The sequence below is a fragment of the Aythya fuligula genome, chromosome 7 (assembly GCF_009819795.1).
Source record: "Aythya fuligula isolate bAytFul2 chromosome 7, bAytFul2.pri, whole genome shotgun sequence".
Classification (NCBI taxonomy): domain Eukaryota; kingdom Metazoa; phylum Chordata; class Aves; order Anseriformes; family Anatidae; genus Aythya; species Aythya fuligula.
In genome coordinates, this window is record NC_045565.1 from 18,831,156 (window position 1) to 18,848,404 (window position 17,249).

The 17,249-nt window shown below is 40.0% G+C and overlaps 1 protein-coding gene across 1 annotated transcript in view; it reads right to left on the bottom strand.

The window, feature by feature from the left end:
* FRMPD2 (FERM and PDZ domain containing 2) overlaps positions 1-17,249 on the bottom strand; it is a 62,708-nt gene that overhangs the window by 38,243 nt on the left and 7,216 nt on the right. The window contains exons 5-14 of the mRNA XM_032191179.1: positions 13,927-14,011; positions 10,144-10,201; positions 8,607-8,678; positions 7,730-7,904; positions 6,857-7,007; positions 6,622-6,760; positions 5,601-5,753; positions 3,191-3,376; positions 2,164-2,320; positions 214-424 (exon numbers count right to left, since the gene is read on the bottom strand). Of these exons, the coding sequence (XP_032047070.1) occupies positions 214-424; positions 2,164-2,320; positions 3,191-3,376; positions 5,601-5,753; positions 6,622-6,760; positions 6,857-7,007; positions 7,730-7,904; positions 8,607-8,678; positions 10,144-10,201; positions 13,927-14,011 (1,387 nt within the window). The remainder of the gene's footprint in view (positions 1-213; positions 425-2,163; positions 2,321-3,190; positions 3,377-5,600; positions 5,754-6,621; positions 6,761-6,856; positions 7,008-7,729; positions 7,905-8,606; positions 8,679-10,143; positions 10,202-13,926; positions 14,012-17,249) is intronic.

Below are 17,249 nucleotides of genomic sequence, written 5' to 3' on the forward strand. Positions count from 1 at the left end.
GTTTCAAGGTCTTATCTGTGAGGTTGTTACCTTCCTGCCTGTGTTTACACTGTTGCTGACACAAAGGAGCCCTGGTCCTGGTTGGGACTTCTGGTGTGATCACAGTAAATACTGCAAAATAAAAGCCTGCCTTACATCTACTGTAGAGGTTTACAATGATGTTGTGTATGACTGAGTGTTCTTCCACAGGTTTAGAGGAAAAAGCAAACCTACCTGGCAAGATTGCTTTTGTCTTTAGTCCTGTTGCCGGTTTCAACACTGAGGTTATCACAAGACTTGCTCATCATGCCAGCAGAAAGGTTTTCCAGGTTTGCCCCATACAGCACGTTCTCTGAACGAGACAGTCTCTGAATCAGGGCAAGGTGCTCATGCTGAGCTGCATATGAAGAGTTTGATTTGTCTATTTCCATAAATTTACTTTCCTCTGAATAAGAAGGGAGATAGGGGGAGGAGAGAAAGATAAGTCCGCTGACATCATCCCATCTTTTTAAGCCATTTCTGTCTAGCCTTTTGAACACGCCAGAAAAAAAGATTGACATCACAGATATATTTGTTCTGGTATCCTTGAGGATATCCAGGCCTAGGAGTGCATGAAAAGAGTTTTCAATCAATTTCTTTCATAGGTAATATACACTGTATGTAGATGTCATTTCTGTGAATCATACTACAAATTCACTTTGCACAAAGACAGATAAAATGTACAGCCCTGTATAATTTAAACGTGAGTATCTTTATAAATTGCATGTTGTAAAAGTTCAGGATATGGAGAAAGCTGTCTGTCAGAGACTGAATCACCAGGCTGGTAGTTTTCCATCCTCCACAGGCCCACTATTGTGTCTGAGAAGAGAGGAGCACTACTAACACTGCTGTCCTGAGATCGGAAACAAGCCAAGAATCAATCCTTCTCTGCCCTGAGGGATTTACACAAGTGAAGTTGAGTGGGAGATGATCTTTGTGGTAATGTATGGTATCCAATTTTCCACCTCTGTGTGAAATCTGCTATTTAATGATGTCTGGGCTCTGCAATCTACAAATCTATTTTCAGGGAAATAAAAGATTTTATTTCTCTGAAACAACATAATGCTGGAGAAGGCACTGATGATTTACTTAGATTCTCAATTGATGGGCAGGAGTACCCCTAGGAGGGGACTTGAAGAAGAAAGGGATAGCAGGCAACTGGAGGCACGTCTGAAAATAAAACAAGAACCCGGTGTGGTGCAGGCTAGCACAAATACAGGCTTTCATTCTGCTTGTACGTGCCAGCTGACCTCCCATGCCTTTTCCTAACAAATACTACCCTGAATGCAATTTTCTGCAATACTACTCTGCAGCATTAAACCCAGGCTCCCTCATCCCTCAGTGGCTTTGATCGGGGGCATTTGTGGAGGTGTCAGGGCCTCACTGCCGGGGCCTCCTTGTCAGGGCCTCGCTTCCACGGTGTTAGCTCGGCCTGAGCGTTGCCGTGGTGACTCCAGAGCAGGGATGATGGCTAGCAGGGCTCCAAGAGACTGCAGCGTATGCATCTGAGCAGGGCAGGAGGACGAGCTTCCCTCACATAGAAACAGCCTCATAATCTCCTGCAGACTCCCTGCAGTGGCAGAGGTGGCATTTTGAGCTGCTGTCCATCACTGCCTCCACAGAGCCTGCTTTTCTGGGACAGCAGCACACACAACCTCACAACCAGAGTCACACGGCTTGTATAAGTCTGGCTGATTTCAGAGATGTGAGGAGCTTGTAACTGGGACCTTGGTTATAATTTCTTTAACTCTCAATCATTTTGTTCTATTTGGAACTACACAGTAATTTTCATTAAGAAATATTACTGCAGACAAACAAACAAACAAAGTCTTGTGGTTTCCTGAAGGGAAGTTTAGTCATGCTTTTCTTCAAACTGAGTTTAGCTATGTAGTAATTCTCAGCAGAGTACCCCTTGCCACTCACATTAGCTCATTAAATGAGACTGACACACCTCCAGCTTCCAGTGAAGTAGGAGACATTATTTTCTGCTCTGCAAATGACAAACTGAGGCACAGCAAAGTTGCTGTGGAGGTTCTGATTCTCAGCCTAACTAAAACACCTTTCCCTTCCTGTGAGTTCTTTTCTCCCCTGTAACACTTAACCTTGTCTTGTAGCTTGTACAATGAAATTGCATTTATTGCTCACCTGATGAAGTTTGACGAAGTTGCCTAGAGTTCATCTGTGCATTGAATTTGTGTTGGGCTGAGCAGAGGTCCAGCAGATATTTACACGTCTTTGCTGTATCAGTAATGAATGTGTGTTTCTTGCCACTGAAACTACTTTCAATCATGAATTTTTTTCTCTAAAGGGGAAAAAAAAAAAAAAAGAGCACAGCTAGCTTCATATAACACATCAGTCATTATACTGAGGCACTGAAAGCTCATTTGTATAATCTTGTTGGTTTGTCTAGATGTATTTATGCCTTGCTGCATCCCTTGTGGTTGCAGTAAATGCCCACCGTAAATTCAACAGTTCTGAGTGAGGTGTTTGTCATTTGGATCATAACTGCGCTGTGCTGAATGTAAAAAGCCTTTGGACTCTGACTGCATTGGGAGCAGGTTGATAGGCTTGGCAAAATTTGGCCCTACAGATGTTAAAGAAAGGCCATTTTGGGAGAGCAAACAGGTTGGGAGATGTGTGATGAAGATTGATGCCTACAGTGTATAGTAATACATTGATACGCCTCTGATGGCAGAATATGATTTAGAAAGCGGTTATAATCTTGTCACCAATGCTGGTTTAACAGACATCAATATACTAAGAGATGAGGATGCAAAAAGTGAGGTCTAGAAAGGTGAAGGCATGATCCTGTGACCTGATGTAGAAAGGAAAATGAAAGAAAAGAGAGAGAGAAGTAAAGATGATAGAGGAATGAATAAGGAATATGCTCTCAAGAGGTGTGACATCATTCCTGTAGTAGTCAATACCGGCTTACTCAGTTTTGTAGTAATTGATTTCAATCTTGGCAAAAAGAAAAAAAGCCAGAATGAAACCTCGCTAAGAGTTAGCTATCCTGAGATCCACATCCAGATTTTCAACTGGTTTCAAAAAGCGCATGTCTGTATGGAATGAGTCTAATCCTGGCTCTGAATGCAAGAAGTTTATCAAAGTGACAGGCAGAAGGGGAGTAAAATAGTATAGTGGAGAAGCAGCTCACTCAGTTGCAACTCACATGAGCTGAAATTCTTTCTGTCTCACGCCACTGGAATCTTAAACTGGCAATTCTTGTGTGATTTTTGACCTCATATACAATGATGCCTTTGGCACAGATTCCCAGGATGATATCCCCTCCTGCTCCTTTCTTCTCCTGGGACACACGATAGAATAGCACTCCATATTCAGGAAGCTGCTGAGTCACCTAAAAATAAACAAACAAACAAACAAAAACACATCACACATTATTCAAAAGGAGGCATGGGGAGAAAAAGGTAGGTAGGTGTGAAGGGAAATGGTTTTGAGTGCCTTTACAGAATATTCTTTCACTCATTTAAGAAACCCTTGGAAACCCAAAAAAATTACAAAATTTTCATACTTACTGCATCACAGAATCATCACCTGCCTTGTGTATGTCATAGCACACTCATTTTCTTTGATAAAATTGAAAACACTTTCCCACACGCCTCAATTGAAAAGGTAAGAAGATTATTTAGCTTCCTGTATAATAATCTAAACATTACAGTTGTGTTGAGGTGCTCAGTATTACGGCTACTTAGCACTTGCCTGGACTCCTGAATTGAAATCCATGCAAGATTAATGCTGTTCATCAGCTGCTAAACATAGTTTCTTTCCATTCTCTTTACTATGCCTTTGTTTCCCTGAGCAAACCTGGAAACCATGAAGTACAGCAGATATGCTGATCTTAGTAAAACCGCTTATACTTTGGTGCCAGGGCTGCTCTGGCATTGTTACAGCTTTGTGCAGTTTCCTTTCTGCAACAGTGATGAACAACTTGAAATCTTAACTGCAGCGATACCACAGCTCCCAGCCTTCAGCAAAGTCACTCAAATACATATGTTCATTCCTTCATCACTGTCATATTTTGGAACCAGACATTATAACCTTCCATTGCCAAGAATCTTAAATTACAGAGTTTGCTAAGTTGTACCTCAAGGTAACTCATACAGATATGGTGGTGACTTCTGAGGGAATTTTACTGCCCCACAATTTCCTTAAATGACAGACTTTATAACAGACCTTCAGCATGGCTTCTTTCTTGCATGGTGCTCCTGGCTGGGAGAAAAGTTAAGTAGGATTATACTTCAAGGGACTGAGGAGCCAGCTTCTGGTCCTGCCTTCTGACAGTGTGCAGAGGACGCTCTGAGGAACCACACCCAGCACTTCTAGATGCTGTTGCTTGTCTTTCTACCGCCTACACTTGGCCACATAATGTTAAAATGGGACTGAGACCTTTTACAGAACTACAGCATATGAAGATGACTTTCTGGCCTCTTGCGATGTGCAGATCAATGTGAGTTTATTGTAATACACTTTTTTCTGGGAAGCTCATGTAGAATTTCCAAATGTCTTTTCAACTATGAATAGAGATTTTAAGTAGCCAAAACAAAGCACTTTAAAGAGATCTATTTTTCAGAAAGAATCCAGAGCAGAAATGTTCAGGGCTTGAAAACTGGGGTGTCCATAATCACTAGCTGAATCTTGGTTTTAATTTTTAATCCCTTTTATATTTGGAATTTGCTTGTTCTTGCCATGGGGGCTATCTTTCTCAGTGTGTATGATGCGTTGGCTCCTTCTACAGACTTATTCATTGAAACAGATACTAACAAAGCTGCTTTTCTTCATTGGATTTGCCACGCATGATGGGACTGTCATTAAGGCTAAGCTTCAATCTATTTCTTCAATTCCACTGACAGTATTAGATGATAAACTAACATAATTAAACAGCAACTGAACTAAAACGACGCTATAAATAAAAGCATAAGGCACTGCACTGCAGCAAAATGGCTGTTATTTATTCATTATCTAATTCCTGACATTTTTCATTTGATGGAAAGCAGAGAAGTTTGGAGAGAAGGGGACATCAAGAAAAAAATTAAATCCCACATCATCCTAACACCCTAGAGAAATAGTCATGTGAGAAAATACTTCAGCTAACTCCTTTCTCACTTCCAGGGCTCATAGATACTTTTAAACAACTATTCACTGCTTGTTTAGAAAGTGTCTGAACATCTGATGTAGTTCCAGAAGTCAAGTGCTTATTCCCATGCTTTACAGTCATCTGTAATACAGTCAATAGGTGTATTTATAACCATGTAGAACCCAGACAACATGTTCGTAACATGCTGGAAACTTGCATCAACCCTTAGGATGTTGAAATGTGCATTAACTCTTTATAAACTGCCAATAAAAGGAAACCTAATATTTCAATGTCATGTAAGTTATTTATGGTAACAGTATATACAGCAGAACGAAAATGTGAGTTTTGTTTTAAATATTCAGATTTGTTCACCACGTCTCAAATCCTCAGTATCAGACAAGAAGGAAATGATAGACAATGGTAAATAGAAAAGGATTTGCTGCCTCTAACTAAACAGATAAATACTGTTTGGTGTGTGGCAAGTTACCTTCAAAAATTCTAGTTCAGCTTCGTCCTCAAATAGGGAGCGATTCATACGATGTAATTTAGCAAGCTCTCGCTGTACATAGGCCAGGGTCATTTTCTCTATTCGACTTGCCGGAATGTAGTCTTCAACACGAAAATAGCTCTTTCCATGTACCTTTGGGGGAAAAAATGAAAAGACAAAGAGAGAGGAGCCTTTTGTTCTGTCTTCACTTTTCTTATTTGGTGCATTTCCATTTTCAGTGACCCATACACTGAAGTCATCCTGCTGCCATTTCCTATAAGGAGATAGGGAACAGCAGATAACATCCTGACAGCTGTGCCTCTTGCACCTGTGCTCAGCAAGGTACTCAAAGCACACACTGCACCATGCAGAGGTGGGCCTATGGGCATGCTGCAGTCATGCACTTAGAGCTGACAGCCACAGCTGTATCAGCAAGAACCAATGCAAAGCTGGATCAGACCAGATGGATCAGACCACTCAGAGTTAATTAACAGAGCTACACCAATTTATATAACTAAAGATATGGCAAAGAACTTAAATGGATATTTTCTGTATGCTTTGAAACTACAAGAACTAGTTCAGACATTCCATCAGCAACTTGCCTGTCTTTGCAGCTTGTGGATCTGAGCCTACACACAAAATCTCTGTGAAATCTGGAGTGTTTATTTATTTTTCTCTTCCTTGCTTTCTAATCTCTTTAAGCCCCTCTGCACATCCAAGCTGTGCCCATGCTGGAAATTTTCTACAGATTTTCTGGAGTTTCTTGGCTATGTTGCTAATTATAACGGACCAAGAGTCTTTCATCATTCTGCCATGTTTCCTGCCAAATTCATCTGGCTCACTACCGTTGCTTAATCAGACAAATTTTGTAATTATTTAAACTAAATCTGAAATGTGATTACTGAAGGACTTAGCTAAAATTACATGCTATTCACATTTCATCTTTTAAGTATGTGACAAGCAAAAGCTGTAAAAGCTGTTGACAGAGACCTCTGAGAAATATTGTACTATTTATCCACACCTCAGAAGCATAATTGCCAAGCTCTGCCTGTAAGGCCAAAGCGCCGAGTTTCAGGGCAGTCTCATCACTGCAGTATAATCGCTCCTCCAAAATATCTTTACGAAGCTGCAGGTAAAACTGATGTCTTGTCAAGCCATGCCTGGAACATAGAAGGGATTAGGAACACAGAATGAGCTTTGAACACGCAGCATAAATGCTACTGTTTTACCATCAGTCAGCAGAACCATGCACTTACTGAATGATATTAAAGTGGTTGACAAAGAATTTTATCCTCAGAAATAGAGTGAAGTTAATGATGGAGGTTTTCTTCTTGGGTTGGTCATTCCAGCCTTCTGGAGCCACTTTGTAGAGCTTGGTATCATCATCCAAAAAGAAAAACTCTTTACCTGAAATGAGAATTAAGTTTGGAGCCCAAAATAACTTCAGTAGCCCAAAATTCTGTTCAGTGAAGATTGTTCAGTGCATCTACTTCTCTGTGCCATAGTTACCTTATTGCTGCTTTGTCAGGGAACTTAGGATAACATTTAATATGTAATTTATGATTACAATTGCTAGATGCTGGATTGGTGTGGTATCTTTGGAATTGTTCAAGAATTTATGGGACTTGCATCTTGCTTGGTAGTCAGGTTCTGTGCCCCATTGTAATCCCTGTGCCCTTCACACAACGTATTCTTCTTCCCAGTACCTCAGCTGTGTTTGCCAGCAGAAGTGGGCTAGGAAGATGTGGATTTTATATGTGAAATACCTGAGCCTGTACCCCAATGTACACCTAGGAGCAGTGACAGCCAGCCCTCCGCAGTACAGTGCTTCCTGGGATTCTGCTGGGGGAACGGGGCTCAGCATCGTTCCAGTGTAAGGCTGGGCCAGAGCCTTTTCCGCATGGGAATACCAGCCAGTATCTCCATGGCTGTGCTGATGCACGGTTCAGGGGCAGACATGCTTTACATCATTGCAGTGCAGTTTAAGCCAACATTCCTTATTTTTACTTAAGCTTTGGATTTGCTTTCATCTGAGGATCTTAAAGGATCTTGCTGCAATTCATTAATGGAGGGACTAAAAAGGCACTGTCAGGAGAGAACTGGTACTGTAGTTAGCTGTGTCTCAGTACCTTTCAGGTAAGCCAAGCCAAAGTAGAAATGTTCCACCAAGTTTGCGTATGCCACCACAGTATTGAAAACATCTCTTGCCTTGGACTTGACGTCACATTGCACCTCAAGGCACTGCCCGTTGAGTAGAATCACATTGAGATCCCTTTGGGACAAATAGGATTTTCCTTTTTTAGTCTAAGAACATGTAACAAAGAGTGAAGAATGAGTGCCAAGTACAAGCAATACAAGATCCACAGCACTTTTGTACTTTTTTACTAGTCTCCTGTCACTACACAATTAATGGAATTGGTCACAAGACATCCTCCCTGCCTTTTTTGACATTAAACAATATCCCAAACATATCCAATAAAAAAAAAAAAAAAAAAAAAAAAAAAAAAAAAAAAAAAAAACAGGGAATCCCCACAAAACAGCTGAGCAAACACAGATTCTACAATCATCAGGGCTACTCTAGATTTGGGGGTAATTCCAGATTTTTTTTTTACTCTAATATTTACTGCTGTATGCTATCAGCCTTTTACCTTAACTTAATGAAAGGTAAAGGGTGTGCCTGCAAAATGGAGAAGTCCAGTATATTGGCACTAGATGTCACATTCCTTATTTGCTGTATACTTTTAGTCTCAAAAGTCTTGCACTAAAATTAGCCTTCTTAGCTGAGAAAGATGAATTCAGCTATTTTTGCAACACTCTCAGCAACAGAGATATCTGTGTAGCACTGAGAATTAAATGGCCTCCTTCCAAGTCTCAGTACATCTGCAGGACCTTGGTCTGGGGAGAGGACATGACAAGGGTACTGGGCTGGGACTCAGATGCAACTTAGAAAAAGCCCCAACTCAAAGGTGACTAGATTAGTTCTAAATTCTTAATGTTCATACTTACCACAATTGATCCAGGCAGCTGTAAGGTCACTGGCGGTTCACTAGACAGAATAATAAATTCTGGACCTGAAAACTGTAAGGAGGCAATTTAGAAATTTAGTAAATATCTCCTTAATGTAATAAAGATCCTTAACACTGGTACCAATGAAACATAGTTCTGTTGATCTGTATGCTGTAGCTAACTGACTTGAGTATCTAATAAGATGCAAATGCTAATTAAAGACTTCTCTTTGGGGACTGTCCTGTGTGGACTCTTTGGGGTCAAATTAGGGGTGAGCTCATGGTGGAGTCTTTTCTTCTGTATAGGTGCTTAACCAAGATCCATTTTCTTTGCAGAGCACCTATTTTCATGATATTCACAGAAACATCATAGTCTCTTCTGAAACCTTGTTTCTGTGTCAAAAGTGGCTGAAAAAAAGCATTTGATTCCTGAGTTACTCTGGCAGTCACAGACATGTACGCACAAACATACACACCACTGGGATTTCATAAGCCTAACAGCCATGCGGAACCACTCTAAAATGCAGAGCTACTTTATTCCATGTATTATATTTCTTATTAGCAGAACTTGTATGCTTTTGCTTTAGCTTCAACAAATGCACAGAATGATTCTTTCCAAGCTTAATTTTTTGTGTCAGCACAGTTTGACAAGTTTTAAGAACCATTTAAGGGAATACCACTGATTTGCTTTTAAAAGTGTTGATATTTCACAGCTTCCATGCTATTTTGGAGAAGACCTAGTATTCCTTTCACCAGGACTTACAAGCTTTGGTTCTACACTGTGTAATGTATAGGTGCCCAGCTAAGGGGTAGTGTCATGTGCACAATGTGCAGCTCTCCCCCCTGGGTATACCACAGTGAATCAGTGACAGAGCTATGAACAGAGAAGCATCCTGTGGTCTAAATGCTAAACTACACTGGCTTTCTTTTCAGGCTACCGACAAGGAAATCACAAGGCATCAGCCTATTATTAGGTCTAGACATTAAGGAGAGAAAACATTTTTAAATTCACCAACATGCTGAACACTGATTTTGTGGCCAATTGCTGGTATTTTGTCAAGTACCAGAGCTACTAAATGTCAGTGAATACAAAATGATTTAAGGCTATCTTAGCTAGACCTTCTCAAAGAATCATGAGCTAGAAATGTCAGGAGGACACAATACAAAGAACTTACTATTTTGAGCAGTAATAATTTAAGTACCAGGCTCTGACAGTTGCGGGACAGAGTACAACAAATCAGATGTTTTGTATGTAATAAAAACAGGGAACAATAAAAAGGCTCAAAGGCCATAGCCCTTCCCTCTGCAAACCTTTACTCCCCCGTGTCATCTGAGCATTGTGACTTTAACTTCTTACTGATAGTCCCTCTGTATTCGTGGTAGAAAACTGCATTGTCTCTTGACAGGACAATACTTGTATTATGAAACAAACCATAAATTTTCAAAAAAAAAAAAAAAAAAAAAGAGAAATATCTAAATGGGTCAAAGAACTACATCATGGAGAGTGGTTGGAAGGATTCACATCTTACTACTCTTACCACTTGCAGACATTTAGTCATTTTTGTCTGCTTCAAGGATTTAAAAGCACAGATGAACCTGAAAAAAACAATGTGTAAAAGTCCTTTAGACCATATGTCCCTTTCACAATTACTTAGTTTTAGCCTGCTCCAGACCAGAACCTGCATTCTAAGTGCTCCTTGTGTGTCTTCTGCATCAATACTTACGTTTGTATTGTGTATGTCTTTCATTTTTTTGAATGACTCTACTCTGTGCTCTTTTCAGACATATATTCTGGGTTACATCAGTCTGATTATAAGGGAGGGAGCTAGGGAGAGGAATGCATGCAATCATGAAGATCTTTACTTTGTCTTTTAGTTCTTCTCATCATTATGAGAGCAGTCACTTAGCCGAAAAGGAGTAGGCTTTCTTGTCAGAGAAGGTAGAAAATATAAATGGATGGATGAGTATGGCAATAAAACTTTATGGCACTGGAAATAAAGTGAATCAACTGTAAGCTTACCCAAGCCAGAGCCAAAGAAGCATTTTTCTTCCCATTTAACAAAGAATAAAATCACAAAAATGCCCTATAACTGGACAGCGATCAGAAGTAGGCCCTTAGGTGAACTATACGTTTGGCACACTCACTGTTAGCCTGTGCTTTCTTTCCAGGCATACCCCGTAGAACATATATGAGTCCTTTCACGTTCTCTAAAAATCTTTTTCTGCCATACTGAAGCTTCTGTCAAGGTAGTTGATGAAAACGCTCCATATGGTGTTTGATGCTTGCAGAAATCACACATGTAGGATAGAGAGAGTTCAATTCTAAACTTGTGCTTAGTCTTTATATACGAGACCTTTCACTGTCTTGAGTTCTGAGTTACCACAGCTAGATCACGCTGATTTGGACTCTCAGTTTAGGAGACTCACCTAATGAGGTGATGCAGTAGTTAATATGCAAATCATTAGCAAATGACAACTGGATGAGAGGTTTCTCTTTAGTGATATTTACATTTTCAGATTAGCGTATACATTTTTCATTAGTCACCTTTTCCTTCCTTTGGAACAAACATTTCTGTGATGCAGCAGCTGCTGTGTAATCCTTTGTAGACACGGAGAAGGTGGAACCTAAACTCAGCAGATTGTGCCTGCTGTTCTTGTGAGCTCCACTGGGGATTTCTTCTACAGCACTGACCGACCTTCAAAGGAGATGTCATAGTAAGCAAGATATCCAGCATACAACAAAACTACACAGACTGAGGAGAAAGAGCTTAAGGTACATTGACTGGCAGAATTGTATGAAACCTAGGACAATGTCAATTACAAGCTGTTACATGGTTTTATCTTTACATAAAAAGAAATTAACAGAGGTGATATTACTGATGCCCTTTATAAATAAATCAAAATTATGCTTTAATTCAGTAACATTCCTTTTTTTTTTTTTTTTTTCCTTTTTTTTTTTTTTTTTTTTTTTCATTTGGCAAGCCAGATCTAGCTGGCTTAGGTCTGATGAGGCTAGCAGGCAGAAGCATTTAGCCCCATGCCTTTCTGAGAAATCTACAGGATGAAATCAATTTCTCATTTATTATTTTCTGGAACAAACAAACAAAAAAGCTTCAGAAAACCATAACATCTGTTGTTACATTATTCAGAATCTTTCCAGAATAGGAATTTTATCCTTTTGATGTGCATGTTACGGAGTTGCTTCAGTGAACTGTTCAGAGAGCTTCAAAAGCTTTTTAACAAAGTGACCAGAGTAGTTTGTATTCCTCAGCCTATAAAGATACATAGGTATTACTGTTTCAATCTATGCAGCCTTGGAAAGATCAACATTTGACTACAAAATATGCCTAAAAAGGACCTGAAGTGATTTTTGTGGGTATAAAAATGCTATTAGCTCAAAACCCAAGAGATATATTAAGAAGACTTCTTTCCCTCTGGCAAACCCTTCCTGTTACTCTTCCTGCAGGGTGCCACACTTGGCAGCTGAGCCTTCTTTGTGTAAAAGCCATAGCCCTGCATACACTTGCAAGCTTAACTCTAAAACTAAGAGATGTAAATTATGTCAATTGGGCTGCTTACAGAACTGAGCATGCTGATATGAGTAAGCTTTACAGGTAGGAAACCCATCACTGAGTCTTGTGCTGTCTGGCCTCCTATGTGGGAAACTGGTGGTTTCCAAACCACCTTCAACTTCAACTCCACTGTTGTCCTAGTACTTAAAATAGAGTGGTGACCTTGGTAGAAATTCAGTTGCAGATCCTTACAACTAAAAGTGGGGCTTACAGTCTCTGAAGTTTTATGGGAAACAGCTAGCTGGAAATTTGGAGAAGAGAGTTCATCTTTCAGCAGAGGAGGGGAACATTTTCTTGGCAGCACAATTTTATCTCAGGGATGTCAAGCTGATACCCAGGTTGGTAGTTAGAGGCATGACAGTTGCTCCAAAAAGACTCAGTAAATAAACCTGCTGTTACTGATAGCATTGCCAGCTGTGTGATGCATATATAGATGTCAGTATACAAACATATATGTGTGTGTGTAGCTAGACAGTTTTTTCTTCACAAAAGCTGCTACTACCCTGCAACCTGCTGCAGTTCTTTCTTACTGCAGGTTTAGAGGTATAGTGGGGTATCTCACATAGATCAGATTATCATGGCTGGTTTATCAGGAAGTTCAAACTGTTTATTTAGGATACATTTAATTGGGAATTGATCTAGATGGAGCATTTCCTGTGGGCTTGAATTACTCGTGTCATGGTTAAAAGAAGAAACTCCTGCTTAACTGGGTCAAGAACTCAATTTAAATGGGATGTCTGTAGGGATTACGTGGTGCTTAACTATGGGATTCTGGTCTTTGTGATGCCTAGAGGCTAACAGTACCTGCATCACTTCTTCATGTGGCAAGTCATGATTGCAGCTGCGCTACGCTAACACCTAGTCTAGAAAACTCTCGTTTAACAGCAGTGATATTTAGCTGGCTTTGAAAAGAGGGTAGCATCAGTTGTACAGTTCTCAGCTGAGTTTGCCTGTGTTAAGGCAAGCTATGTTAAGCTTGCCAATAACAAGGCTACTGTTATATTTCCAAGGCTGAAATGAGGCTAATCCTCAAGGCAGAGCAGAGGTCTTTACTTCTTGTGTCCCTGGGTTACCTGTAACTCTTCAGTAAAGTGCTGGTGCAGGGCTGGGGATGATTCAGACAAGTAAGGCAAATCCATCTAAGAACTAAGATGGAAAAGCAAATATTCTGCTGAAAACTATGGGTCATGTACATACAAGGTCTATCATAACTACTCCAGAACACATCAGGCCTCTGCCAATGTGAGAGCAAGGCAAAACCCCAACCCCAGATCTGAATGTGGGCAAACAGGACTTCACAAAATGTCTTACTAGTGAAAGCAGTGACTGCTCATACCTTCTTATCACTGCTCATGTGTGGAAATTGTGTCAGGTTTCTCCTTTCCATGCTGAGTTGGACTGAAACACAGTAGGGCAGCTGTGTAGTAGCTGTGCCAGCTGTTCTGAGAGGCCAGTAACATCTGGCAGGACACAGCAGTGAAGAGGGAAGGTGGAAAACTTCAGTGTGCTTGTTTGTTTTATATGGATCATTCAGGGCCCATGCTGCATTACACTAAAGCATTTGGACAGTTTTGCTCAGAGACAAACTCAGTCTAGGTGCACTTTAATTCTACCTAAACAGTATCTAATATCGTAACAGGTTCAGATGCTAATCCAGGCATTTTCCAGTAACGATGTTGCCACATGAGCTCTCTGCTTCACTTGGTAATAAAACAGCCTCTATCATTTCAGAATAGGAGTTTCGATTACCTGTTTATGAAGAGCTTGTAACTGCTTTGTGTCCTTGATTCACTAAGGGTGGGGTCCCATGACCTGTGTGTCTGCGTAACTCTCCCTGGAATGAATGAAGGGAATTTCACAATTAAAGCAATTGTAGTAGCACTCGTGGGACAATTAGAACAAGGAGGAAATTCAGACTGGCCACTTCCTCTGCATCTTTGCTTGGGCATTATAAATGACTGTTTGATAAGGCTAAGTGAATACTACACCAGCAGTATTCCCAGTTCTGTAGCTGTAATTACTTCTTCTTCGTAACCCTCCATATGAATGTCATTTGGAAAATAGCTGTGTACATACAGTGTCTGTTATTTCCATGTATTTGTGGGTAACTTGTGAAATAGTTTTTGCTCTTTAGAAATTGTCCTTCTTATTCTTCTGTTTCCAGGTATAAAATCAGGGGAAATAGGCCATGAAACTTATGTGGTTTAATCAGAGCAGGATATAAAAACACTGAAATTAAAACTCTTTGTAAATATCCCACTGGTTATTTACTGCAGTAAGTATATTGTGAATGTTTTTACATCACAAATATCTGGTGGGGATAGGATAGTTTTGGAGTCAAATAAAATTTCAGTTTGGAGTAAAAAAATCATTTCACCTTCAGTCAACTCTGCCGCTAGAGAAAGGATCAACATTGCTATGTCCGAATATATGAAAACTGAAATTTAGAGGTAGGATGGTCCTACCAAATACAAGTGGTAGTTCTATGAACATTTTTGCTAATATCAAAGCTCTTTTAAATCCTCTAAAGAAGAGTGGTAATGTTATATTTGTCTTCACTTGGATCATTTCATTGATCTGATTTAAAGAAGTGCTTATCAAACTATTACATACACAGAATGATAGAGGTGATAAGTTGAGCTATGATAGGTCAGCTTTTCTTCCAGATAAAATATTCATGAACTGCAGCATGAGAACTCACTCGGAATTCCAACACAAATATTCCAACACAAATATTCCAACACAATTCCAACACAAATATTCCAACACAAATATATGGTATAATAACACAATTCCAACACAAATATTCCAACACAAATATATGGTATTAAATTCCAGTGTACCAACCACCAACGGCAAGCAAAAACCTACAAAATCCAGTCACATTGCTAAAATATGCATAAACATGATTTTTTAGGCTGCAGATTGTAGTGACATAATGTGAGATGTGAGATAAACCAAATACTCTGATCTAGTTACAAAAATTAAGATACAGTCCTATCTTCTGAAGCTACATGTTTTTTCATGAGAAAGACCTGCAAAATTCTCTGCTCACACTGTAGTTTACACATGTTTGTGTATATATATTTGGACAAGTGCATAAAATTCCTCTTAGTGACAGTCTCAGCTGTTACGGCAGTGGGGCAAGTTGGCTGGTTTCAGTGGCCAGACTGCCATGCTCTGATCACAAATCCAACACATTCCTGATGTTTAGGGTGAACATGTGGCCCTCGAAGCAGTTGATCTTGTAGATGATTAATTTGTTACATATTAAGTGAGCTTCTAAAGTCCAATCTGGATAGAGTGATCTCTCTTGATAATGGTGCTCTGCTGTATGATAATGTTTCTTTTAGGGGGAAAATGCATTTTTCTTATACATTATCTCATGCAAGAACATCTGTGGCAAACAAGCTCTCACATTCTGTTTTTATTCCTGTATTTTTAGAGTTTTGTCTTATAACATCTTGAGTACCAACAGCTGGACTTTCAAAACTGTCTTCCGAGTCTGCCGTCACTATGTGCCACTTGGTATGTGGCTGACATATGTGAGTCACATAAAGAGCAGCTGCAGAATCTTATAGGTTTTTATTGCTGCAATATTGATTGTAATGCTGGAGCTTCAACGAAGTGGCACCTTCCACAGGAAGACAATATCAACAACAGCTGTACGAGTACCCCCACCTTACTCATCCTTAGGACTGAGGGGTGAGAGGCTACTCTACATGTGGTGTGGTTTTTTGTTGTTGTTTTGTTTTCCCCAGGATATATTCTTTTTCTCTGTGAAATATCTCTTGGCAGACTTTTGATGAAGTAGTATGCACCTTTATTTATTTATTTTTTTGCCATGTTTCCTAAGAAAATTAGTCCTTTGAGATCATACTCTATGCCTTTCCTTTTTGCCTAGTATATTTTAAACCTGTCAAATTTGAAAGAGAGTGGGTAATGTGATCCTACAAATTTCATGATAATCAGCAGCTGGATATCAGAAACCAAAATTAATGCTCCCTAGTGAGAAAAAGCAAGCGAAACTCAGCAGTTATCTGTTATTTATGGCAACAGTGAACTAACCACTTGGTGTGCATACCTTGTTGCATGATAACTGATGTGGTGGATGTTAGGTTTATTGCCTAAGGGAAGAAATTTCTGGGATAAAAGAAACACATGCGCTTACAGAGCACATCTGAATCCCTGCCACAGCAGGAGAGAGGACTTTGTTTCTCATGGAGGCTCATAGAGGGAGGAAGTAAACTCCAAATTAAGGAAGCAAGCTTTCAGCTCCAGGTCTGGAAGCTCAGAAAGGACCCTAGGATGGGAAAAAAGGTCAAAAGGAGATGGGACATGGAATGGGAGAATAGCAATGGGCAGGAGTTTGAGAGTGAGGAGCTGGCATGATAAGCCTGCTTTTAGGAGATGTTAAGGACATTTGGGCAACAGGAGCTTTTTGCTTTTGGCAGTGTAAACATCCCGTCTAGGCATCCCCAGCTCAGATTCCAATTTAAATATGAAAGTACACATGCACAGGAGTCCTCCCCTTCCTGCTGAATACCTTTCCTTGTGTTAGAGTTTCCCCCTACACTGTGATTTAAGTCATTTGGGAACAATCCTGACTGATATCTACCACAGTGTCTTCACTGAATGGATCCTTTGCCTAGCAGCTTCATTCATGCTGTTCCTGCCACAAAAGGATTGAAAATGGAGCTACAGTTCCAATCCTGATATCTCCAGGCAAAGTAAGGCAGGAAAAGTGCAGCGTAGCAACCTGGCACTTAGCATGATGAAAACACACAGAGCAGGAAATACACAATGGCTTTAGGGCAAAATGAAAACAAAACAGGGAGTGGATTTCTTTCTTTCTTTCTTTCTTTCTTTCTTTCTTTCTTTCTTTCTTTCTTTCTTTCTTTCTTTCTTTCTTCCTTCCTTCCTTCCTTCCTTCCTTCCTTCCTTCCTTCCTTCCTTCCTTCCTTCCTTCCTTCCTTCCTTCCTTCCTTCCTTCCTTCCTTCCTTCCTTCCTTCCTTCCTTCCTTCCTTCCTTCCTTCCTTCCTTTCTCTCTCTCTCTTTCTCTTTCTTTCTT